This window comes from Caenorhabditis elegans, chromosome II (assembly GCF_000002985.6).
Source record: "Caenorhabditis elegans chromosome II".
NCBI classification, from domain to species: Eukaryota; Metazoa; Nematoda; class Chromadorea; order Rhabditida; family Rhabditidae; genus Caenorhabditis; species Caenorhabditis elegans.
The window spans coordinates 5,580,090-5,603,360 of NC_003280.10; the positions used below are offsets into that span (position 1 = coordinate 5,580,090).

At 35.5% G+C, this 23,271-nt stretch overlaps 8 protein-coding genes, 2 non-coding genes and 1 pseudogene across 17 annotated transcripts; 5 read left to right on the top strand and 6 right to left on the bottom strand.

Annotated features, from left to right (window-relative positions):
- Positions 1 to 35: 35 nt before the first annotated feature.
- On the bottom strand, positions 36 to 2,320 carry T25E4.2 (uncharacterized protein; the record flags this gene model as incomplete). The annotated part of the gene is made up of 9 exons (NM_001377802.1): positions 36 to 223; positions 271 to 358; positions 406 to 535; positions 834 to 1,019; positions 1,068 to 1,353; positions 1,689 to 1,806; positions 1,857 to 1,961; positions 2,011 to 2,076; positions 2,120 to 2,320. 9 exons carry the CDS (start codon positions 2,318 to 2,320, stop codon positions 36 to 38), a joined length of 1,368 nt encoding a protein of 455 aa, NP_001364710.1.
- Positions 2,321 to 2,946: 626 nt separating this feature from the next.
- On the top strand, positions 2,947 to 4,665 carry C17G10.3 (annotated as a pseudogene). Its single transcript has 7 exons — positions 2,947 to 2,991; positions 3,040 to 3,342; positions 3,662 to 3,740; positions 3,836 to 3,907; positions 3,957 to 4,178; positions 4,262 to 4,432; positions 4,482 to 4,665. Coding segments are annotated over exons 1-7 (1,076 nt in total).
- A 1,223-nt stretch (positions 4,666 to 5,888) lies between these two features.
- On the bottom strand, positions 5,889 to 6,035 carry C17G10.12. The gene has a single exon (NR_051083.1). It is a non-coding gene; the product is annotated as an Unclassified non-coding RNA C17G10.12 (non-coding RNA).
- Positions 6,036 to 6,088: 53 nt separating this feature from the next.
- lys-8 (LYSozyme) lies at positions 6,089 to 7,562 on the top strand. The gene is made up of 3 exons (NM_062682.6): positions 6,089 to 6,340; positions 6,649 to 6,925; positions 7,122 to 7,562. The coding sequence occupies exons 1-3, from the start codon at positions 6,090 to 6,092 to the stop codon at positions 7,452 to 7,454; spliced, it is 861 nt and encodes a 286-aa protein (NP_495083.1). The 5' UTR covers position 6,089; the 3' UTR covers positions 7,455 to 7,562.
- C17G10.13 (THAP-type domain-containing protein) lies at positions 7,525 to 9,701 on the bottom strand. Its single transcript, NM_001313579.4, has 5 exons — positions 9,596 to 9,701; positions 8,846 to 8,921; positions 8,648 to 8,797; positions 8,234 to 8,600; positions 7,525 to 8,183 (listed from the first exon to the last, which is right to left on the bottom strand). The coding sequence occupies exons 2-5, from the start codon at positions 8,917 to 8,919 to the stop codon at positions 7,614 to 7,616; spliced, it is 1,161 nt and encodes a 386-aa protein (NP_001300508.1). The 5' UTR covers positions 8,920 to 8,921; positions 9,596 to 9,701; the 3' UTR covers positions 7,525 to 7,613.
- Positions 8,949 to 13,338, bottom strand: cdc-14 (Tyrosine-protein phosphatase cdc-14). Of its 6 annotated transcripts, NM_001026798.8 has the most exons (8): positions 13,228 to 13,338; positions 12,976 to 13,170; positions 12,819 to 12,926; positions 11,486 to 12,748; positions 11,355 to 11,396; positions 10,704 to 10,895; positions 9,596 to 9,838; positions 8,949 to 9,527 (listed from the first exon to the last, which is right to left on the bottom strand). In NM_001026798.8, exons 1-8 carry the CDS (start codon positions 13,282 to 13,284, stop codon positions 9,504 to 9,506), a joined length of 2,124 nt encoding a protein of 707 aa, NP_001021969.1. In that variant the 5' UTR covers positions 13,285 to 13,338; the 3' UTR covers positions 8,949 to 9,503. The 6 variants fall into 6 exon arrangements, with proteins under 6 accessions (NP_001021969.1, NP_001379687.1, NP_001370451.1 ...); NM_001383840.2 differs by lacking the exon at positions 11,355 to 11,396 and having other exon boundaries at positions 9,103 to 9,527; positions 13,228 to 13,336; NM_001313581.4 differs by having other exon boundaries at positions 9,137 to 9,838.
- A 1,286-nt stretch (positions 13,339 to 14,624) lies between these two features.
- On the top strand, positions 14,625 to 16,387 carry ttc-4 (Cns1/TTC4 wheel domain-containing protein). Its single transcript, NM_062686.7, has 7 exons — positions 14,625 to 14,754; positions 14,808 to 14,936; positions 14,984 to 15,107; positions 15,162 to 15,419; positions 15,475 to 15,731; positions 15,785 to 16,093; positions 16,175 to 16,387. The coding sequence occupies exons 1-7, from the start codon at positions 14,647 to 14,649 to the stop codon at positions 16,247 to 16,249; spliced, it is 1,260 nt and encodes a 419-aa protein (NP_495087.1). The 5' UTR covers positions 14,625 to 14,646; the 3' UTR covers positions 16,250 to 16,387.
- Positions 16,388 to 16,457: 70 nt separating this feature from the next.
- C17G10.1 (uS12 prolyl 3-hydroxylase) lies at positions 16,458 to 18,360 on the top strand. The gene is made up of 7 exons (NM_062687.9): positions 16,458 to 16,632; positions 16,683 to 16,878; positions 16,938 to 17,064; positions 17,112 to 17,208; positions 17,261 to 17,586; positions 17,635 to 18,027; positions 18,078 to 18,360. Exons 1-7 carry the CDS (start codon positions 16,482 to 16,484, stop codon positions 18,228 to 18,230), a joined length of 1,443 nt encoding a protein of 480 aa, NP_495088.1. The 5' UTR covers positions 16,458 to 16,481; the 3' UTR covers positions 18,231 to 18,360.
- Positions 18,308 to 19,287, bottom strand: spig-18 (DUF4440 domain-containing protein). The gene is made up of 4 exons (NM_001267172.3): positions 19,205 to 19,287; positions 19,027 to 19,144; positions 18,605 to 18,660; positions 18,308 to 18,558 (listed from the first exon to the last, which is right to left on the bottom strand). The coding sequence occupies exons 1-4, from the start codon at positions 19,283 to 19,285 to the stop codon at positions 18,364 to 18,366; spliced, it is 450 nt and encodes a 149-aa protein (NP_001254101.1). The 5' UTR covers positions 19,286 to 19,287; the 3' UTR covers positions 18,308 to 18,363.
- A 531-nt stretch (positions 19,288 to 19,818) lies between these two features.
- On the bottom strand, positions 19,819 to 23,205 carry C17G10.6 (ShKT domain-containing protein; the record flags this gene model as incomplete). 2 transcript variants are annotated; one of them, NM_001026799.2, is made up of 9 exons in its annotated part: positions 19,819 to 20,061; positions 20,105 to 20,372; positions 20,908 to 21,597; positions 21,642 to 21,740; positions 21,969 to 22,209; positions 22,253 to 22,318; positions 22,369 to 22,449; positions 22,622 to 22,898; positions 23,097 to 23,205. In NM_001026799.2, 9 exons carry the CDS (start codon positions 23,203 to 23,205, stop codon positions 19,841 to 19,843), a joined length of 2,052 nt encoding a protein of 683 aa, NP_001021970.1. The 2 variants fall into 2 exon arrangements, with proteins under 2 accessions (NP_001021970.1, NP_001021971.1); NM_001026800.2 differs by lacking the exons at positions 19,819 to 20,061; positions 20,105 to 20,372; positions 23,097 to 23,205 and having other exon boundaries at positions 20,854 to 21,597; positions 22,622 to 22,854.
- C17G10.14 lies at positions 19,840 to 20,416 on the top strand. The gene has a single exon (NR_147795.1). It is a non-coding gene; the product is annotated as an Unclassified non-coding RNA C17G10.14 (non-coding RNA).
- Positions 23,206 to 23,271: the final 66 nt, after the last annotated feature.

Consider the following 23,271-nt stretch of genomic DNA (forward strand, 5'->3'; position numbering starts at 1 on the left):
ACTTTCTTCAATTTCAATTGACTTCTTTTGAAATTTTAGCAAACAGTAACCCGTCTCTCATTGTCAGGACTATAAGATTTTGATAATGGTAGAATTACTGTGTTTCTTCGTGGAAAATGTATCCATTTAGGTCGTGCAAATCTCCATTCGAATCCAGATAAATGATAGTTGTAGCTATGTCCAAAAAATGTAAAGTTCTTCGTCATACGATGAAATATAATTTCTGAAAATTTCAGTGTATTTCTTTTTTCAATCCATGAGTTAGCATACCAAGAATAAATACTATTATAGCGATTCCGTAGAAGATAAAACAAAATTTGTAAAGTTGAATGAAATGACTAGTTTGTAGCACGGTTATCTAAATGAGAAACTTGAAAGTTTTAAAATTTTCAAAGGATAATTTACAGTTTGACTTTGAGAAGTCACAGAATTATACGACGGAAATGAAGCTATATATCGAGATCTTACAGTTCCATACCCACTTTTAGTGTAGGCAACAGCTCTATTAAACTTCTCACGGAGGCCTTTCACGTTTCTGAAATTCAAATTATTTTCCTAAAAAGTAATTGGAGTTTGAAGCAAGTTTGGCTCAAAAACAGATTCAACTTGATTTAGAACTTGGACCAAACTTGGCCCAATTTTTGGTAAGACATGCCAATCTTTAATCAGAATCGTTCTTGTGTTCTTGAATCAAATAAGAAGCGGCCAATTAAACGCATATTGCCCAAGTTATATCAAATGTTTGCCCAAGTCTTGCAAACTTCTAAACCAAGTTTAAATTTTTTGGACACATTTCGAAAGAAAGCCTATGGGTGACTTTATTTTTAACTCACTTATTCACAGCGTATGCCAAATATTCGGGAGCCATTATTTTGTCTCTTACAAATAAAATTTTGGAGTGGTAATCAAAATATGTGATGTCAGTTTCAGCGAGATCACTAGCCAATGCAGAGAAACCAACGTGTTTGTCTTGTCCTAACAGTAAGTTTGCATCGTCATCAGCTCCAATGAAGTTTATTCTAAACAAAAAGCTACAATCTGTAAGGCTCAAAGAAATAAAGCGGAACCTCGATTTCAGTCTATCCAATCTTGCACACTGCGAAGGATTACAGTAGAGATATGGAGTATATCCTCTTTCTTGTATTACAAGAGTCCAACCTTTGTGTTCAGCAGCTTCCAGGACACCATCTAATGTATTGAATATTGTTCCTCTATGGTGAGATAGTAGAAGAAAACTTTTAAGTTTTGCTTCATAATAAGTGATAATGACTAAACAGCACAAAAGCCAAAACCCAATTAAAACTAGAGCACAAATTGGTGATGAGATTCGAAACATGAATTGATGAATTATACCTGAAACAAACATACATACTTTTTATTTAAATCTATCGATAGAGATATATGTTTTAAATATATGTTTTCCAATGCTCTCCGATAAATTTCTGTTTTCAACTGTAAATTCTGAAAATGTTTTTCTAATATTCTCTAGTATAATTTTTACTTTGAAAATTGTTCCTATTTTCTAATTTGGAAAAATCTAAAAACTAAAATGAAAATTTGATTATAAGTTTGATTTTTTTCAGAAACTTTTTTTGGTAAAATTGCCAAAAATTAAACATCGATTTTAACGGTGCCAATTTCATTCATATGGTCATGTTTTCAAATAAACTTAAAATTTTAAAACTCACCCGAACAACTAATAAACATCCAATCCAAAAGTGATCTAACTCTTAAGCCAAAAATCCAAGTGTAGAGATACAGTAAAGCTCCAATAATCAACCCGAAACTGATCAAAATTGCAAGAGTCTAAAAAAGTTATTTTTATAATTTCAAATTTTAAATTTCTGAAACCTAACATCATAATCAAATAGCCTCATTATATAGTCGGCAACTGCAAGTTCAGGTATCTCTCTGACTAAATATCCATAATATACAAATCCAATCGGAGTAGTGAAATCAACCTGTAAATTTAAATGTGAGTTAACTTTTTTTTAAATATAAACTGGTCACCTTTTTCATTCGATCCAATGTTTGACGAGCTGAGACAAGTGTGATATCAGCAGATCCATTGCTAACCTAATACAAAAGATATAAAAATATAAAACTGGTACAAAACTACCATATCAATTGACTGCTCAATATCCGCATCAATTTGTACAATTGTTGCAGTTGAATTCATTAGTTGAAAAGTCATATTTAAAAATTCAACTTCCGCTCCTGGTTTTGGGCAATTGAATGACCAACAATAATTGGATAGTGACACGTAAGGAACATCAGTTTGATATCCAACTGCACGCAAATCCTTGAATCCCGGTTTCATCGTCTAGAAAATTGGATTTCACGCGATTCAAATAAATTAAAAGACTAGCAAAACAAAGGATCATTAGACCAAAATGAGAAGGTAGGAGAGAATGGGTTCTTATACTTTTCAAGAGTTATATTCAAGTACTTTGTTGTCCTTTTAAAAGTCATAGACCACATTTTAACACTAAAACTACAATTACCAAATATACAATCTCGATAATTTTTTTTTGTATTTTTCCAGTCCAAAGAGAGCCATTTAAGTAGGAACAAAAGCCAAATTATAATGTGTGGGTTAAAAGCAATGGGGATGCAATACTAATGGTATGTAAATGGTTTCAGTCTTCAAACAAGACAGTTTTCAAAAAATCTTAAACATTAGAGGTAGTTAATTTTTATATGTATTGTCAATGATCAAAAATCTTTCCAATAAAAAGAGGAATGAAGTCAAAAGTATCACCTTTGGGTGTTTACAGCAAGGTGGGCCACCTGGCACTTGACTACTTGAAGAAAGTTGTAACTTGATATGTTTTCTTACATTTATGAATTACTTTTTGCATTAAATAATTCTTGAATAATTTATGAACGTGTTGTTCCGGATAATGATGTATATCCTCTTTTACGTTTATCCACGAGATTCAATTTATTGCTAACAAATTAGAAATCGATATTCAGATTTCCTGGAGTCAGGTAAGCTAATCACAGGGTTTTTTGAGAGAAAATGGCCATGTTTTCTAGAACAAAAATGACAAGTCCTGATGAGCACTCACCGGAGAAGAAGGATTCAGAGAACGAAGTTGTGCCGGCGGGGCCAAAACAAAAGGCAAAGTGTCTTGAGAAGGACATCAAATCTCCGCCGAAGCCATCAGATTTATCGAAGGCTGAAAGAAAGGAAAAGAATAATAAGACTGCAAGAAGAGATGTGAAGAGTTCTCGAGGAAATGTGAAAACCATGAAGCCATCGGTTGTTAAAGCAGAAGAACGATCGTCTCGATCAAAAAAAAGTATTCGCGAGGGAAAGCTGAAAAACTTCTCCCTTCCGTATGTATTTTACTCGAAACTCTTAGATGTTTGTTGGAAAGGAAACCGTCTTTCTGGCATGTGCTAGATTATAGAAATATTATGAAATGAATTCCACTCGTACAAGTATTTGACGTGGTAGAGAAACGGGTATCCTTGCAGTTTTTGGATACTCTATCATTCTAGTTCATTAAAACTACTTGACCAGAGATTTTCATTCCACACACGAGAGGCTTGAAATGAATTGTTTCACTAAATACACAATTCATATTTTTTGTTTCGATTAGTTTTGGGCACGCAATGCGAGATCAGATTTCACTTTAATACAAAAACATTTCAGAAAAGACGAATCCGAGATTACTGCTCTCCAACTTGACGCAGACCTTACGAAGAGTGCACGTTTGATGGAAGAATACAAGGTTTGAGTGCGAATTTACTTTCACATTATTTTCTAACTTTTGTTTTTCAAACAAAAGTGTTCCAATGAGACTCATAAAACCTTGCTAAATTTCAGATTGCTCTTGAACAAATCTTCACAACACTCGTAAATCTGATGAGACGTGGAAACGGGACGGTTGATATGGAAGTAATATACATTCTACTTTAATTACTTTGCTCAACCACACATATTTTAGAACATTGTAAGCGAGAAAGGACAAACGGCAGCGGAGAAGCTGAACAAGGAAGTACAGTTGACTCAAAACAACTGGAAAACGGACACAAAGTTGCAACCAGCAATGAACGATGCAATTGCAAAGAATGCGGTCGTTCTGGCATCAGCTGAAAGAAACTTGCAGACTCGAGGGCCCAAGCATCTCAAAAGAGTCAAAAAGTTTCTTTACGGTCAATATCCAAAGGTTTGTTATCAGGAATCAATATTCAAAGCTCTAGTTTCTTCAGAAGTTTTTCATAAATGTAACCATAAAGTTTCACTTTTCAGTATGTGGATATGAAGAGAGATCTGCTGAAGGTTGTCAAACAACAGAAGCCGGAAACCCAAAGTGTTCGCGATGAAAGTGCTCAAGCGATTTCGAAGTTCATCAAGGAAAAGTATGTGAATGCCAAAATATTGCATCTCGGAGAAATTCAAAGTGCTTTCGTCGAGTTGAGCGTTAGTTTTTTTTGAATATATTATTTATTTACACAAATTATCATTTCAGTTTTTCCATCGTACATCCGCTTTCACTTGGCATCAAATCGCTGAACGACAACCTCCAAAGTCTTCATATCACACCGAGAACTTCGACTTTCAACAATTCTTCACAGCACCTCCAAAAATGTAAACTTTGACGTCACCAATGATTTTTTTATGATGATTTATGATAATAAAGTGAGAGAGAAATGTGTGTGTATTCAGAAGGAAAAAACATAAGTAAATACAGGAAGAAGCTAAAAAAGAATATATATTCGTTTTTTTACGATATCATTGAATTTCTGATTTTTCAATTTTCAAAGGAACATTGGATATAGAACAAGCTATATGATATCTGGAACATCAAAATGTGGCATAATATTAAAAGTAATGAAATAGGCGGTAGGCACATAGACAGGCAGGCGGGCAGTAGGATCACGAAAGAAATACAGAACATCGACGACAGGCATGAAGGTAGACATGTGGCAGGCAAGTACGGATGGAAACTAAAATACTGAAAACCCAATGTAGGTAGGAGAGCCTAAAGAGGTCCCTGGATATAATTGAAGCCACTTTAAAGTTAAGTAAATATACGTTAACTGAAGAATTCAACAATTTGGCCAAGAATTAGTTGAAATTAATAATGGATCAAAAATCTTCAAAGTTTTTAGAAAATACCAATAATTGGCTTCAGGACTAAAATTTATCGTTTTTGTTATTTGTTCAATGAATAGACAGACACGTCACTTTTCATTATCAAATACTAAATTGATCTCGAAATGGATCTACAATTTCAGCTGTTTCAACAATTCGAATTCTTTACTCTCTGTTCCTCTGGAAATGACATCACTTCTTAAACTCGTCATCTTCGTTTTTATTCCATCCAAAGACAAATCTCGACTAATTGAATTCACATTAAAAATAGATTAATGATTTTTAAACAATTGGATTGCTCACAGGGGCTATCGTTGGATGTTAGTACAGTTTAAACAGACATGTTAAACGGTAAAAATATAGTGAAATGGGAAAAATTATGGAACAAGAAGGAGAATGTTTATTCAGCTGCAAATGGGATTTTTGTATAAAAGAATTGGTATAGTGCTGAAGGAGAATATCATACATTTTACAGTTCTAGTTTTCAAGAACTTTCAATTTTCTTCGCTGTTATGGTCAAAGTTGAACGTAAAACATATGCATAATCGCTTTGAAAATCTTACCACTATCTGTTAGTCAGAAAAAAATTGTGTTCACTTATGAACTATCAATTTAATAAAAGACAACAAATTGTCATTTACGAGAATTTGAACCTAGAAAAAATCATCAAAACGCCCACGCTCAATTACCGGTATTCCACATAATTTGTGATGTTCTTTTCATCGACATTAATGACATAAAAGTGTGTACACAGTTACTGATAACAGAGTGTGATATCATGATAATGTTTTCCGAAATTATAAATTCAGATGGACAAGCGGTACTTGCCAGCTCTTTGATAAAGACTATAAATCATGATAACCACTCCAGTTTCTTCAACATTTCGGTTTAGTATTTGATTTTTATAAAATTTGGTTTCTTATTCTTTGTTCTTTTTGTTAATAATTTTCTCTTAACTCATTCAAGTTGAACATTTTCTAGAATGCTTCTCAAATCAGTGGCTCTTTTGTCAGTACTGGCAGTACTTTGCCATTCGGCTTCAGTCTCCGTCAAGGTCCTTCCATTCGTTGACTCATCTCTTCCAGTCAAATTCAGAGAAGTCATTGCTGAGGCTGCTCCACGAGTTCCACCAAATTTGGCTTCATATGCTTTCGCTGTTGATTTGTCTGTTCCAGTTTCATTGAGCCAGCTTCAGTGCCTCAAACAAGCTGGTTATTCGGCAGTCTTTGTCCGGTAAGAATTGAAAAAGATTTTATGATTTACCTATCTATAAATTGTTATTTATAAAAAAAAGTTGAATCTTTTTTTGCCCAAGGTTGGCCCAAGTGTAAAGATATTGTCAACAGTTGAATTAAACTTGAGCTAAACCAGAACAAGTTCTGGTCATGTATTGTCACTTCAGAACCTTTTTAATATTTTTGGCCAAACTTGGGCAAACATTTGCCTGCTTTCGTTTCTGATTAATTCATTTTTCGATTCCAAACGTTCATAATTTGATGAACATTTTCTAAAACTCCATAACAATTAAATCGAATTTCCAGTGCATACAACCCAGCTGGACAAGGATCCTTCGACACCAACTCCTGCAATACTATTCAGAATGCGTATAACGCTGGACTCGGAACAGAGATCTACATGACTCCACAGCCGGCTTCAAGCAAGCAAGGATACCAACAATTGGATGAGATCTACCAAGGATTGACTGCAAGAGGAATAACAATCAGATCTGTATGGATCCAGGTCACTTCTCCAACCAACTGGCCAAGCAATGCTAATAACAATGTCAACTTTATCAACAGTATTGTGTCAAGAGCTAGAGTAAGTTTCCTGTAGAAGCTTGATTTTTTGCTCAAGGAATTGAAATACATTCAAATACGAAAACTCGAATGATTCGTATTATAGTCTAAAACATTGATTAATCTGATAAGACCTTTGGGTTAAGACGTTTTTAAACTGAACCGATTAGTTCATACTTCTGCAACAAATTTCATATCAAAATTCATATAATTTACAGCAATATGGAATGACTGTCGGAATCTACACTTCCTACTACGACTGGAACCAGATCACCAACGGATGGAGCAGCATTGGAAATGATGTTCTCCTCTGGTACTGGAATGTCCTTGGAGGTGGTGTCAATGGAGAGACCCCGGCCAGTTTTGCTGATTTCCGCGCGTTCGGATGCTGGACTACTCCATCTGTCAAACAATTCGCTCAAGTTGAGCAAGTTTGCCAGTTCACTGTCAACAGAGATGTTTATGCTGCTGGAACTATGCTCAAGGCCGCTGACGCTGTTGAAGAGGATGGAAAGATCTACGCTGGAGGATTCATTCAAGGAAGTCAATAGATTTTATCAGTTCCGAAAATAAGTGGAATTTGACTACTTATATTTTGTATCTAACTGTACCCCCAATATGTTATGAAAATCTGAAAATAAAGTTTATTACAAAAAAACAAAACACGAGAATCTAAAAACAAATAACAACAAAACAATGCGAGCTTGGCTCTAATTTTCTATATCTATTTCCGAGTCCGTTCCCTTTTCCATTTTGATATTCGTATTGTCTTCTTTGACTTCAACGAACGTGTTTCCTTCAAGCTTGAATGCCAGTACTTTCTCCTGGGAAACAACATTTGGAACAGCTGTTTTAAGAAGTCGTCCACGAGAACTGAAATCCGCTTGCGGGAAATGTTTTCGACACATGTAATTTGCAGGTTTCATTCGAAGACGTATACGGAATTGTTCTCCTAATATTGCCACCCATCTGGCAATTCGTTGCTCGGTTTTTGGAACTTGCGTCATGTATCGCTTTTCGTACACTTCCAAGCAGTAGCAGCATTGTAGTGGATGTTCCATGTTTTGGTTAATCATTGTATATGATCTATTTGGAAGACTGGGTGTGGTTTTCTTGATAATTCGAAGAATTGAAGATGAACACGAATCTTCTTCAAGTTTCTGTTTTCTCGGCTGTCGGAAACATTTAGGTAAAATTCCATTCACAGCAGTCGTGGATGAACACTCGACAGTCTCTTCAAATGGAATATCCTCTTCTTTTATTATTGGACCGGTCACAGCCTGTAATATTTTCATATTTTTCACTAGAATCAATTTTCTAAACAACTCACCCCGGCTTCTGGATGGTTTAGAACAAACATGTAAGCTGAATGAATAAGCTTATCCTCCTCAAACTGTTTTCCCATCAAATGACTCGCGAACTTTTCGACTTGAGACACTTTTCTCGGACGGGCTCGGAATATTCTTAAAGCGCCGCCCACACCGAACATATTCAAAATCGCTGTCGACGCCTCCGAATAATGGGAACTGCATGTATATACGGCTGGTTGTTTGTAGATACGAGTGCACTCTTCCACGAACAGTTTCCTCTGAAAGATTGCTGCCAAAAGAATGAATAGCTTTTCATTTTCATCGGTCATCATCGAAATATCAGCAATAGGTTTAATGGTTCGGCAAATCTGGCACAAACGATGGCTGCTGGAAAAAAAGTTTTCAAAGTCAATATTCAACGCTTTTTTAAATACATTTTGATCGGAAGCTTTCTAGTACTCGCATAATTCAATCGTGGATCATTGCTGCACGTAGGGCCGGCAGATGGTACCTCTTTTGAGACAATTTTTCGAGAAACCAGCACGAAACGTCTTTTTGGTTCTGGTGGTGTTGACGAGGGATCTCTGAAATTTTAGATTTAAATTTTTATGACCGAATACTCAGAATATTACATTTGTTCCGCGGCTTTCCTATCTTCGACATACGATGTTGTAATTTCTACCTCCACTGCGCCATTTTCAGACATTTCTGAAACATAAATTTTGTACATTAAAAAATTATAAAAATATTTATTTATTATTTTCTAGCATCTGAAAAATAGAATTTAAAAGAAAACGCTCAATTTTCGGAAATCAAAAGAGAAAAATTATATCAAAATTTAAAACTGAATATTCTGAAACTCCGCCCACTGCAATATCGCCGCACACTTTTTTCGAGATTTATTAGGATTTATAATCAAGCAATAATTTTACAATTTTCCAATGAATAAAGTGAATAAAGCAATGAAACCATCAATAATACATAAAATTTTTCGACGCCTGCGTCAGTTGGCATGCACTATGATACAGTTTTTTGAATATACATACAATGATTAATTCATGAATACAAAAGTCGTTCGATCGACAAGTTTGAAAGCTAAGGTTTGTAAAGGCAGATGTAATATTATGGCATTATTATCGGAGAAAGGACTAGACAAGGTAAAATGTCAATCGCTTGCTGGGAGCTGTATTTTAGAAATAGGATAAAAGTTTGAGAACTAGTGAATATTATGAAATTTGAAAAATTATGAGAAGTTGAGAGTTTATCTGATTTCGATGTCGTTCTTACGAATTACGAGGCAGTTTTTCTTCTTTTCTGTAAAAAATTGAGCCTTAATATTTCTTGATGAAGTTCTAACTCAAAGTGTTCACAAGTTTACATACCCCTAAAAGAGCTTCTGTATTCGCTGCGAGACCAGCTCCAGGAATAACGTGAGCTTCTTTCCTTGGTCTAATATCATAGCTTTTCCCATTGGCACATAGCTCTACACGAACCCCTGTTGATGGATACGGTCTTGGTCGGGAGACTTGAATTTTTTTGAGAGAGGACGTAGATTTAGAAGTCCCTGGCATTGAGAGTATCCGCTTTGGTGGCTTGCTTTCAGCAGTCAAAGAGCATTTGGTTATCTGGAACGATGAAGAAAGAATAGATTTTTTTAAAAAGAGGTTTATTAAATCTGTTCAAAATTCAAATAGGAAGGTTAGATGCTATAAAATGGAATGTAGTACGACAATTAACAAGAGCAAAATGTAAAAGGAGCAACATGAGCACACGTGACAAACTAAGAAAAGCATACAGAATGTGTAATAAAAAAGAGCACGGTTTTAGTAGACAATATCGAGATTTGATTTTTAGAGCAAGAGCAGCTATCTTGTTCGTTGTACAGAAATTCTTCAATTTTTGGTATTTACAGGAACAGCCTTGAATTTATATAGTTCAGAAAGTTTCAAAGTTCACCCGAAATAAAAAACTGTCTGTACCGTAGGCTCGGATAAGATGATAGAAAAGGCAACAAAATGATTGAATGAATTGAGAGTAGCAATGTGAGAGGAGTAGGGATACGGTAGTGTGTACATTCATCATTTCCGCTCACAACTTCTTGTCATATACATTGACGGTAATGTTGAAGTGGAAACCGATCCACGTGCCAATGGTTTCTTGTCTCCGTATAATCCACGAGACGATGTCGAATATCCTTGAGTTGTTGAATAGTTATGTGGAGAAAGTGGAGCTCGAGACGACGTTGTCGGTGGTGGACGATGAGCCATTATACTATGCGGTGAATCAGGAGGCACTCGAACAAGACCAAACTGCAACGAGATACAACACTGCCACGTCACGATATTTAAAATAAATAACGGGGATGTGATTATGGTCCTTTTAAGAAGGAGCATGCAAGTGGGAAGAATTAACCAAATAAATTATCATGCAGAATTTTGAGAAGATTTAATTTCAATGTATCTATCTAATTTAGTTTCCCCAATTACTCACCTGTGGTTGAAGGCTGAATGGAGTAGATGTGGTACTTCCAATTGGATTTTCAGATCGGAGTCTCGCCTTATAGCGGGGGCTGGTTCCATCGGTATATGAAGGGGACATTGGTTTTATTGGTGTAGTCGGTGACAAGTATCGTGTGGTCTCACTTCTTCGAGATGCCATTGACGGGAATACAGCAGATGCTGGCTGAAAAAAAAGAAAAATAAATTAATGAAAATATTGAATATTACAAAGGCGCAGAAAATTGAAATTTTTGCTCAGAAAATACGGTACCCGGTTTCGGCACAAAGGCGTGCGCACAACGGCGTAAAGAGTACTGTAATTTTAAATGTTCGTTATTGCGGAAAAATCGACGAAATTCCGCAGCAGCGTGAGATTGAAATTACAGTACTCTATTAAAGGCGCATGCTCTTTTGCATTTAAAAAAATTGTCGTGTCGAGACCGGGCACGATATTTTTGCCGCAAAAACCACAGAATTTTGCATCTGAGTAATATCTCAATTGATTATGGTAATCTAAAACAATGGTATGATGAGGGATTAGGAATAAAGCAACTCTAAAATATTTCACACCACGTTTAAACTGAAAGCAAATTGTTTGGGAAAAAAGAAAATGGTTTGAGCACACAATGAGTGAGAGTTATACCTCGTAGAACAACGAGTTGTGGAATCTGTAGCTCTCGTTTCCCTGAAACTGTTTTGTTTATGGCTAAACTAAAACTTTCTGGCGTTGAATGAGAGCTCATTTTTAATATACCAAGTTTGTTTATAACTTACAGTTCTAGTAAGAGTTGACGTGGTATTTCCTGATGAATTTCTAGTTCGATAAGCAACATTTCCATTTGGTGTTGTTTTTAACTGACGGCTACTCGTTCCAGATGATGTTCCATTTTTTGACGGTGTGACAATAATTGGTTCACGATTTCGATTCAAATATGCTTGGCTCGGAACAGTCATTTGTGGTGTTGAACTTTTGACAAATCTCCGACTCGAGGAACTGTTGGGACTTGTTGTCTCTGATTCGTGTTGATGCTTGGCTTTCAATTGTAGAAGTCGGTCGCCTTGTGATCTTCCTTGATCGTCTAGAGCAGTCTCATCGACGACACGAGATGGTTTAGTGGATCTTCTAGATTCGGATGTTCCAGCAGGGGCTATTGTTACTGGAGCAGTTGACCTTCCATTTTGAACTTGCACACGCCTTCGAAGGATATTTGGACGAGTGTTTTCTCGACTTTTCGGAGATATCCTTTCTTCTCCTAAATTTATATCATCCACTTGATTAACAAGACGTCGTACATTTCTTTTTTCTTCTTTGTTTTGAGTAAGATGAACACCATTTGATTGGGACAGTGACCAACAGAACTTTTGTTTCTCAATGAGATAAGGTTGTTGTGGTCCGATAACTGAGCCAGGTCGACATACACGTAGCCAACCCATACACTCTCCAGCAGTCAATCCATACTCTTTCATCATCCAACAAGCGATCAAAGTCCCAGTTCTCCCGAGACCTGCTTTGCAGTGAACAGCGACTCCTCCTTTTGTATTATCAACAACTTTTATAAATTTCAGCATGATTTCATCAGAAGGTGTACTTCCATCTATGAAGAATAAGTCAACATGATCAAATCCGGCTTTTGTGAACTTCGAAGCATCATAGTTTTTTGCATTCAACCGAACAATTGTTGAAACTTTGTTCTCACGGAAGTAGTCGAAATAAACATCTGGAGCATGATACGGATACCCGTTCTCCTCGCGGCTTTCATTATGAGGCCCGCAGAAACTTAGAATTTTTCCTGGGATAATCCAATTGAAATCTCCATTCTCAACGCGCTCATAAAACTCATATTCCTCATAGTCAAAGTCTGAGAAGTCGAGCCATCCAAATTTCAATGCTTTTTCGATTCCTCGCAAAACATCATGCAAATGGAGAAGATATTGAGGTGATCCCATAGAGGCATCACGGAATCCAACAAATTTTACAGTTTCTCCGGAAGACACTTTCAAATATGCATCGTCGGCAGAGAATCCTTGATAGATTATCTGAAATACATTTTCATTATTTTAGAGATCAAGAATTTTTAGAAAATATACATTTCTGTCATTAACTTACCAGATATGCTCCGAGTACATAGGCAGTATTTACTCGTATTTTGTCATATTGCCCTGTCCCATCATCCTGACAAAAAAGCACCACTCGTCGGCTTCGCTTTTCTTCGACCTAAACGAGTGTGTTATCTAATCTATCATCAATCTTGGAATGAGCTCACCTCTAGCAGTTTGCCTACTTGGACACATAATCGATAGAGAACTGAAAGATTCCATGGACCAAAATCCTCGTAAAAAGGTTCGTAATGAAACTTGTTGTTGATATTGATGAAGCAAGTTTTCTTTACTGATTTATCTGATTTGTCGATAGCATCAGGATTGGGAAAGCAACCGAAATAAAGTCGATTGGGTAGCAACTGAAATTAAAATATATTATTTTCAGATTTTCAAACATTTTAAAATGAACAACTCACTTCTGTCAAAGTATTTTCAATTGTATTGTTACGACGTGGGGAGTGGTCTTCTCTCATTTTTTTTATTACTATTATATGGTTCTGCCTCTACTAGCACATTCCGTAGCGCCTGCAATAAAAAAACGATTGTGTTCGTGCTGTGTGGCTAGATAAATACAAACGAAAGTTGGCTCAGCTGCTCGGAAAGCAAGAGAATAGAGGTAAATAAGAAATAGAGGAATTCGGGTACTGTACGAAAATAAAAGGAGAGTTCTAAGAATTTATCGATTAGGTGATAAGATGTCGAGTAATGATGTGAAAAATGTGACATGCAATTGGGTTGGGCTGCTGGGAGAAGAAATAAACACGAGTCGCAGAGAGTGTCCCTTCCCGATCTCTCCCACACAGAATGATGATGCACTTGGCCCTGAGAAAGAATAGGAAACAGTAGGGAAATGAAGGTGACGCAGAGACTTTGGCGGGGTTTGGCAGCGTGCCAATTGTTCAGTCACATTGACTGTCTTGTGTTTGAATTTGTTTGCAGTAGGGCAGTATTGCATTGGTTATTATACAAAGAAAATGAACAAGTTACTAACAAAGAAAAGAAGAATTGAATTTTATTAAAAAGGAGAAGAAATCGATTTTGTTGAATTCAATGAAGATATAAGAAATTGGATTAATTTGAGAACTATATATATATTTTGGGCAGTTTCAAAAATGCAACTAAGAGTTATAATTATATTTTATACTTATAAAATATGATTCAAAATTTGGGATTTGATAAGATTTTAAAACATACAGATTTAAAATTTTTTTCTTCTGAAATTCATTACGTTTCTAGCATCTACTATTTAAATTATAAATTTATTCATATTTAAAACTAGATTTTGAGAAATTTTGTTGCCGCTGATGGCAGAGAAGGCTTCTTTTATTGGAGATTTCCATTAAATTATAAAAATATTGAAATAATATTTTATGCAAAATGTCTTACAATAGGAGAAAAAGAAAAGATTGTTGAAAAATAAAAATGAATAAAAAAACACAAAAATAAATTTTGAATGTAATTTTTCTCAGCGGAGCGCACTTGCGCGTGTGTCGAGACCACTCACTTTAGAAGAATGCAAAACCTGAGAACAATGTTTCTTTAAAAAAACAATTGTTTACTATGATTAGGGTAATTGATCAATTAATAAACTTTTTTTGAAGCCAAAAAGCTAAACTTGAAAGATTTTACAACTAAAAAAATATACTCTTTTGCGTTGTTTTTTGTTCATACACCCGCTTTCCACAAGATCGCATTCCTAAAACTGGTGTCGTCTCATTCTTTTTTATTTCCTAAAATTTCTGAAAATAAAGTTTTAACTGCATTCTTTTCGGTTACTCTTTGTTTTATATTTATTTTAAACGTTAATTTTCAGAATGAATCATCAATATTCACCAATGGATCTTCCCCAGAAGAAGAAATTCACTGAGTCAGAGCGAGCAGCCCTTGCGAAGAAACTTGATGACGACCTAGATCAGTTCATGGAAGAAATGGCTGCGAGAAAAGTAATTTCATATTTAAATCTCTGCAATCGTGACATTAAATCTTACATTTTCAGTCTGATAAGAAAGAAGAACGAAAACCGTTTGATTTCGATGACTGGTGCAAAGAGATTGATCAACATCCTGCATTCATGACAGAAATGCCCACGGATGGAAAATATCAGGACACTATTGAAGCTTTACAGGCAAGTAAATGGATAATAATATCGAATTAATACGTACAAATATTCAGTCTATGAAATACGATAAAGAAGACGACGAGGATAAGCAAATGAATGCAGAACATCACAAAGAGGAAGGAAACAAACATTTCAAATTTAAGAAGTATAGATGGGCGACTGATTGCTATTCTAATGGTATCTCTGAATAAGAAATCCAGAAAATTTTATACTAAAGTTAGAAATTTACAGGCATCAAAGAAAATTCACCTGATAGGAAATTGAACGCTGTGCTCTATTTCAACCGAGCCGCAGCTCAAAAACATCTCGGTAATCTTCGATCTGCAATTAAAGACTGCTCGATGGGACGGAAGTTTGATCCAACTCATCTGAAAGGTGTAATTCGAGGAGCCGAATGTCTTCTGGAATTGGAATATGCAAAAGACGCGCTGAATTGGATTGAAAGCAGCAAAAAGATTTTCGCATTCACGAAAGAAACTTCTGACACTCGTATGTTCAATTTTGATTTAAAAAAAAGTTAAATTTTCACAATTTTATTTTACAGCGGATCTTACTGATGATGAGAAAAAATTCATAGATCAATTGGAAACACTTCGAGTAAAATCAGTTGAACTGTCATTGAAAGAAGAAAGAGATAAAAGAAAATCAAGAGCCGAAGAAAGAAAAGAGACAGAATCGAAGAAACAACTATTAGATGCACTCAAGGAACGGAATTTGAATTTATGTCCCCGCGTTCCGTTTGATCGTCCCGAACTCATGGATATGGCGAGACTTACCGTATCCCTTCCGTTGATGCATTCAGTAAGTTTAATTTATTCTGAAACTTTGAGTTTCTCTAATTTTCTACATTTCAGCATGAATGTGTCAAATTCGATGATGATCTAAATCTTGTATGGCCGATCCTTCTACAATATCCCGAAGCTGGTCAAACTGATGTTCTTACCGAGACAAATGAATTAACAACCGTCGGAGAATTGTTAAAAGAAGTGTTAAATTCACCAGCTCAGTGGGATCCGGAGCACAAATTCAATTTTGAGAATGTTCGGTTCTTCGTATCGGATGAATATGATGAATATTTGATGGAAGTGTACGAATGGAATGATTTCAAATCGGTGCTTAGCATGCCAGGATATCAAATAAAACAGGGGCTTCCTGTAATTATGGTGAGTTTTTCCACAAAACGCTGAATTATGGGTTTATCATTTCCAAAATTGTTAAAATAAAATAATTCGACAATTTTTCAGATTATGACCAAAGAAAAAGCCGCAAGTTCCCTAGAAGCATTGGCTGAGGATGAGAATCGATACGTTGCTAAATAAAATTGTTGTCATTTGATTACAAATTCTGTTATTTTACTTCATCCCGTTGTTTTGTTGTGTTATTTACTTCCTGACTTGTTGTGTCTTTTTTTTTTGTGCAAAAAAAATTATTAATAATTACAAAATTCCTTTACCCATTTTTAAAAACTTATGGTTAATAACCGATGGTTTTTATCTGGAAGAATTTGTCATTTCACAATTAAATTAGGTATTAATTTCAGATAATTCAGCTATGAAACGTAAATCGAAAGCTGGAGGAGCCAGTGACAAATCGAAATCACCAAAGCTAAAGAAAAGAAGAAGTGTTGTCCTGGAACCTATTCATATCAGTCCGAAATATCTTGAAGACAAGTTCAAAACGGAATTTAAGAAAGGATTTGAGAGTAAGTCAATTAATAAAAAGTTTAAAAGCGATATATTGCAATTTTTATAGAATCAAATGGCCCATTTCCTCATTGGCAACTCCGAAACTTTGTGGATAACAGCGACAACGTGGTAGAAAAGATCGAAGACGAGCTACAAAACTTTGAAGGTTGGAAAAGAAAAGAGAATGATCTGTACTCTTTGTATCAATCTGATGATCTGAAATCAATTAATCCAGTTGAAAATCCAGCTGTATTTTCTTTTCGGTAAGAAATATATTTTCTTGATTCTTCTATTTGCTTTATTAATAATAAGTTAATTCCAGACAATTCTTATACAAGGAAGTCAAAGAATGGCTCCAAAACGTATCAGGAGTGGAGCTGACTGAGCAAGTTGACTGTAATGGAAGCTGTTACGCAAGAACAGACTCACTATTACCACATAATGATCTCGTATGTTTTTATTTAATAATTTTTTGATTGCATTTTTTAAATTGTAGATTGAAACTCGTCGATTCGCATTTGTCTATTACATCACATCAGCTGACTGGGATTCGGAAGTGAATGGTGGAGATTTGCAGCTTTTTAATCACGACAGTACGTTAAACGTTTAATTATAAAATTCACATTCACATGATTTTTATTTCAGAAAAACTACAACCAACTTCTGTGGCTGCTCAATTCTCACCATTACGTAATTCCTTTATGCTATTCGAAGTGTCTGAAAAATCTTGGCACCGAGTTGCCGAAATGCTTTCCGAAGAACCTCGTTTATCGATCAACGGATGGTTCCACTCAACTCGACGGATCGAACCAAAAAAGCCAGCAGTAGAAGCTATTCAACGATTTGTACCAGAGGCGGCGTGTAAATTGTCGAAACTCATCAGCAAAGAATATTTACAAAAAGAAAGGCAAGATGAAGTGCAACAAACATTTGCTGACAGTTCTGAACTTAATTTGAGTAAATTTATATTCGTAAGTTATTTATTTTCATATCGTGAATATATTTTGTTTTAATTCTAGGAAGAAATTCATGATAATGCATATTCTGAATTAATTTCCAACCCATCTTGCTTTGAAACTGTTGGCCCGGTTAGCAAACGCCACGTTGCACGTCTTGATGAAGAAAAATCTGCGGATCTGCAGAATACTAAAAGAATAATTCAATGTCTGAAGTCCAAAAATTTTGCAAAACTGGCAGCCAAACTGACTGGAGTTACAGTAACCGGAGCTCAAACAAGTGTTAAAGTTAGTCGTGTGGAGCATGGAACATATTGGGTTCTGGGAGATGAAGATGCTGAACAAAGTTCAACTGATGGATACTGTCTGGATGTTCACCTATTCGTACAGAAAACCAATTGGGATGATGAAGCTGGTGGTGACCTGATTTACATCGAAGAAGGTGATACGGAAGAGGTAATTTGAAAGTTTCGTTTTTTTAATTTGAAAAATAAAATAAATTCCAGCTCCTACGAATTTCCCCATCACCAAACGCCGCATCAATAGTGTTCCGTGAGCCTGGTGTGATATCGTTTATGAAATACGCCAATTGCAAATCATCTGATCCGTTCTTCCTTTTCACAGTATCATTCTACAATGTTCAAGTTGTCGAAGACTAAAAACTACTATTCTATTCATTTTTTGTTCTGTTATTTTATGCGTTAATCTTGTTCTATTTTTCGGTTTTGTTAATTTTGATTGTCATCATTATTGTTTATTTTGTTGAAACATCATGAAAGATTTCGTGAGATTTCAATGTTCTTCTTCATCGGCTGGCTGACCATCGTGCACAGTTAGAGAGTCGATCACAAGTCTCTTCTCAGTCTCCAATTGGATTTCAGTAAGAACTGCATTGAATGGGGTTCGACGTGTCACAGAATCACTCAAGGTGACTGATTCAGTGAATTGGACTAGTTTGCCATCTTTTACATCAACAAATCGAGAGAGCTGGAAAATTTGGACATTGAAAAAATATTGGAAAGTTGGAAATTACCGAATAAGTACACGCCTGTTCTGGAGTCAATTTTCCCATGAATTTACGATACCACTCTTCAATTTCAAGTTGTTTAATACAGATGCGAAATTTTGCCAATTTTAGTTACTTTCAATATGGTATGTTCCTTTAAGGGTTACTGTAAATTCCAACCTGCATAATTTCAATTGATTTTTCACAATTTTCGATGAAACGTTATTATTTTTGAAATACTGATTTTAAAAAACAAGAAAACAATATAAAAATCACACCAAGTTTTGAGAAAGCGAGAGAAAATCTATGAAAAATTATTGGAAAATTCTGTTGGAAATTACAGTACTCTTTTAAAGGTGCATACCTTTTTGCAATTCACAAAAAAAATTTCGTGACGAGACCTTATACCGTACTATTGATGCAAAAATCTCTGCAATTCGATAACCCACCGTTGGCGTCAAAGCTTTCAGAAAAATACGTGGAAAAATCGGAAATACTTTGATTTCGAACTGAACTTTCGATTCCTTCCAATGTTTTATCTATTTCCACATTATAATCAATTGGTTCCTTCAAAGTTTCTGGTTTTCAATGATATGAAACATTTTTTAAAGAATTAGAGAAACTCACGATTTTTATCAATTTCGCTGAGATTACTGTAGAAATGTCAAAAGTTAACAAAATAATGATTGAGTAATAAATATACTGCATTTCAATTTTTAATGAACTCTAGTTCTACTAGTACCACACTTTTATATCATTTTGTGCCATTATTCTTAAGTATATATTGGTTTTTTTTTTCAGGTTTTTTCAAAACGTGTTTATTTTATGGGTTTGAGGCTACTAAAACATCATACAATAAAAAAGTTTTTAGAATGAAACGTTATGGGAGATATTTTTCAAAAAAATTATTTTTGGAATGCGCTTGAAATTCTTCAAGTTTCCACAGAAATGCTTTCCAAACTTTCTATATTCATCAAAGTTCTCCTCGTGGGGGAGGAGCATACCGACACAGAGAAGATAGCAATACGCGGAACTCGCAATAAGTCGGCTGCTTCACTTAAATGCTAGTCGGCAAGTGTATAGTTTTCTACCCGTGATGAAGAAATTAGATCCAACTCCCAGGCCAGTTGATACGTCTTCTGGTTCATGCAGATAAAGGCGAACGAACGGGTTTTGATAATTTTGGAAACCAATTAGCAACGATTGTAAACTTATTTATTATATAGAGGTCGGAAAGAAAAAATCATTATATGGCAGTTTCAGCTATTCTTCGGTATTTGACGAACTCGTTGTTGTGCTGATTGTCGATGAGCAGAGACAGGTTTTACGACACCATAAAAATTGTGTTGCTTGATTTGTATCACAGAATCCTGCAGATTTCCAAGCACCACATTTCATGGGGAACTCGTCGACTGCAGTTGCACAATCAACACCTGATTCTCCTGATTTGGAAGACTTTTGAAGTTTCTTCAAATCTTGACCAGCTGGAATTAATAAGTTTTGAATATTTAGTTCTTGGTAATTTACCATGTAATTCATCAAGAATCTGCCCTCGATTTCTCTTACCCTGATCGATTTTCTCTTTCGACGTAAGGAAGTCTAAACTCAAATGATTTTTTCTTCCTTTCTTTCCTTTTTTGCTCTTCTTCTTTCCTTTTCTTTTGTTATTTTTCTTTGATTTTTTCTTCTTTTTCTTTTGTTTTTTCTCTTCCGAGTAATCATCTCCATCTTCATTTTCTTCGTAGTTCTCCCGTTCTTGCTTACAATCCATACTCTCAAAGTTATGATAATCATCCTGAAATGATTTTTTGAAAAAATAAAACTGTATTTAATTTTAAAATGATAGAGAATGCTATCTCAAGGGCAACACATTTTATTCACCAGAAGTAAAATTTTGCGATTTTTGTGGCAAAACTACGGTACCTGGTCTCAACACGACAATTTTGTTTTGAGTTCAATATGGTGTGCGTCTTTAAAGATTACTGTAATTTTGAATTCTTGTTTCTGCGGAATTTTCAACGAGCTTTCATAGTTTTTCGATCGAAAATATTCATTTATTTGAAATTTTTGAACGCGACTAACTGCACACCTTTTCTCACTTAACCCAAATTTGTCATGTCAAGACTGTGTACCGTAACTGTGGGATGAAAATCGCAAAATTCAGGTTGGGGATAAAATGTTGTATGATTTTTTTCTAAACCTTTTGGAGCAGTTTTACGGGCTCCAAAATAGTAAATAATGCTCTAAAAATATCGGATCAATTTCTATTTCTAAATCTAAGTGCTCGAATTGAACACATTTTTTGAAAGAGGTTTTGAAATTGAACGTACTCCTATTTTTCCGGGATAATACGGGTATGATGGAGGCATTGTGGTTGTTGTAGTAACTGTTGGAAACGTGTAGCCATATGCATCTGGATGGGGATATGGTACTTGATCGGGTGGAATATTATAGTTCTGTGGAAGTGGTTGTGGTGGTTGATAATGTTCTCTTTGTGGTGGTGGACAATTGATTTTCTTCCTTTTTTGTTTCTTTTTATATCCATTCTCTTCATTATTTCCATCATCATCTTCATCATTATCGTCTTCCTCTTCATCTTCATTATTCTTTTTTCGACCATTCTTTCTTCCTTTCTTTTTCTTCCTTGAATTCTCATCATCCTCATTATCATCTTCTTCCTCTTCATCTTCATCTTCATAATCTTCTTCATGATCATCTGTATTTCCATCAATTGCTTTTGGTATTTTTACAATTCCATCAACTCTTTCCAAATCTCCATTATCCTCATCATCGTCCTCATCTTCATCTTCATCATCATCCTTATTCTTCTTTTTTCCTTTTTTCCCTTTCTTTCCCTTCTTTCCTTTTTTGTGATCATCTTCGTCATCGTCATTTTTCTTTCCTTTTTTCTTTTTTGATTTTGACTTTTTACCATGCTTCGCACCGTCATCATCCTCATCTTCATCCTCATCAGTCTTATCTTGACCGGTTGTTTTTCCTTTTCCTTCTGTTCTTATTCTCTGCAATAATATTCGTGAACCATCCCAAATTTACAATAACTCACATGAATACCACCACCCTTTTTCAGTTCTGCCAAATCGATTTCACCAGCTTTTGTACCTTCACCGTCACCACCGCCTGCTCCAGGTTGCACTTTAGTGCCCTGGAATACATGAAGTGGAAGTTATGGATTTTACATAGTAAAACGAGTTTGAATCTTAAAGCTATGGCAGTTATGGGGGACGTTCCCTCTAGCCTCTCTCATTTTTTGATACATTTCCCCTAAACGGAAGTGGAATCCCCAAAACTTAAGCAAAAATATGTGATTTGAGAAAAAATTTTCATATTGAACAAAAGTTTCCAAAACTGCTTAAAATTTTAATACACTTACTTCACCATCCGATGAAGCAAATAACCCTCCTCCATCTCTTCCAGAACGTGTTTTCGTTGTTACTTTAACACCTTCCGAATTTTCAGTTCCTTCTAAATCTGGTGCATCGTGACGGGTACCTTCTGTGTCGGGTGCACCATGTTTTGTTCCTTCTGAGTCAACCACCGCATGCCTTGTGCCCTCATCTCCAGCAACAAATCCCCCGCCGCCATCACCATTTTCTACAAGATCCTCGTGTTTTCTGTAACAATTGAAGTATGGTATAAAAACACTTTTTCACTTACCCCATTGGCACACGGACGGGCGCCTGAGGAGTTGGAGGTCGTCTGCCTCGGCCACCAGTAGGTCGTCTGTAATATGGAATATCCCGTTTAGAATTCCTCTGAAACTGGAAACAAACCTTCCTCGGTGCCTTGGTGGAGGAGGAGTGGTTTGTTCATCATAATCCACTCCATGATCATGATCGCTGTGAGCTGGATCGCTGAATCTTAAGAAATATTTCAAAAACAATCCAATTTACTAACTTTCCAGTAGCTAAAAAAGTTGCAGCAGAGGTATGAGAAGGAAAGAAAATGTAACTTTCTTACACTCTTATAAATTAGCCAAACATTAAAAAATGGCGATGCTTAGCAGACAATACACATTGAACTCACTTTTGATTCCAAGGAGCTTTATCGTGTCCTCCATGTCGTGGTCGGTGCCTACCTCGTACCCATGGAGGAGTTGTTGTTTTGATTTTTGGATCTTTTGTAGTTGTCGAATATCCACGCAATCTAGCAGAAGGCAACTGATCCCATATCTTGAAGTTTCCTTCCGATTGATGCTTTACGTTGTGTACCAATGAATTTACTGCTGCTAATGGCATACCTTCAGCTCTTGCATACATATGTTGATAGAATGGATCCTGGTCTCGTGGATCTTGTGTGAGAACTGAAACAATTATTTGGAATTTATGAACACTTAAAAACAATTATTGACTACTACTGTAATTCAACTTTAATTAAAACATGAAGAACTGAGTTGTTTGCGCGAAGCAGGCGAAGGTTGCCTTTTAACGTTCTGTATTTATAATTAAATGATTAAGTGCTTTTAAATTAACATTATGGATAAAAACGCTTAAAAACTCACCAATATTTCCAACATTTGACATATCTTCCAGCTGACTTCTAACTCTAGTGAGACCGGAAATAATTGTTAAAATAATCAACCATTTTTGAAAATTAATTTGATTTTTCATCACTGATAGAATATATTCCGAAACGCGGAAATCAGTTCATCTGGTAACAATTAAGAGGGTGGATTT

Coding starts and splice junctions, on each gene's coding strand:
- lys-8 (NM_062682.6), top strand. CDS start 6,090: ATGCTTCTCAAATCAGTGGCTCTTTTGTCAGTACTGGCAGTACTTTGC. Junction 6,341..6,648: donor TATTCGGCAGTCTTTGTCCG/GTAAGAATTGAA, acceptor TCGAATTTCCAG/TGCATACAACCCAGCTGGAC. Junction 6,926..7,121: donor GTATTGTGTCAAGAGCTAGA/GTAAGTTTCCTG, acceptor TATAATTTACAG/CAATATGGAATGACTGTCGG.
- C17G10.13 (NM_001313579.4), bottom strand. CDS start 8,919: ATGTCTGAAAATGGCGCAGTGGAGGTAGAAATTACAACATCGTATGTC. Junction 8,798..8,845: donor AGGAAAGCCGCGGAACAAAT/GTAATATTCTGA, acceptor CTAAAATTTCAG/AGATCCCTCGTCAACACCAC. Junction 8,184..8,233: donor TAAACCATCCAGAAGCCGGG/GTGAGTTGTTTA, acceptor AAAATATTACAG/GCTGTGACCGGTCCAATAAT.
- cdc-14 (NM_001313581.4), bottom strand. CDS start 13,284: ATGAGAGAAGACCACTCCCCACGTCGTAACAATACAATTGAAAATACT. Junction 12,927..12,975: donor AAGTAGGCAAACTGCTAGAG/GTGAGCTCATTC, acceptor ACACTCGTTTAG/GTCGAAGAAAAGCGAAGCCG. Junction 11,397..11,485: donor CGTCAACTCTTACTAGAACT/GTAAGTTATAAA, acceptor AAACAGTTTCAG/GGAAACGAGAGCTACAGATT.
- ttc-4 (NM_062686.7), top strand. CDS start 14,647: ATGGATCTTCCCCAGAAGAAGAAATTCACTGAGTCAGAGCGAGCAGCC. Junction 14,937..14,983: donor ACACTATTGAAGCTTTACAG/GCAAGTAAATGG, acceptor ACAAATATTCAG/TCTATGAAATACGATAAAGA. Junction 15,420..15,474: donor GAAAGAAACTTCTGACACTC/GTATGTTCAATT, acceptor TTTATTTTACAG/CGGATCTTACTGATGATGAG.
- C17G10.1 (NM_062687.9), top strand. CDS start 16,482: ATGAAACGTAAATCGAAAGCTGGAGGAGCCAGTGACAAATCGAAATCA. Junction 16,633..16,682: donor ATTTAAGAAAGGATTTGAGA/GTAAGTCAATTA, acceptor CAATTTTTATAG/AATCAAATGGCCCATTTCCT. Junction 17,065..17,111: donor TATTACCACATAATGATCTC/GTATGTTTTTAT, acceptor TTTAAATTGTAG/ATTGAAACTCGTCGATTCGC.
- spig-18 (NM_001267172.3), bottom strand. CDS start 19,285: ATGCAGTATATTTATTACTCAATCATTATTTTGTTAACTTTTGACATT. Junction 19,145..19,204: donor CAGCGAAATTGATAAAAATC/GTGAGTTTCTCT, acceptor GAAACTTTGAAG/GAACCAATTGATTATAATGT. Junction 18,559..18,604: donor AACAGGCGTGTACTTATTCG/GTAATTTCCAAC, acceptor CAAATTTTCCAG/CTCTCTCGATTTGTTGATGT.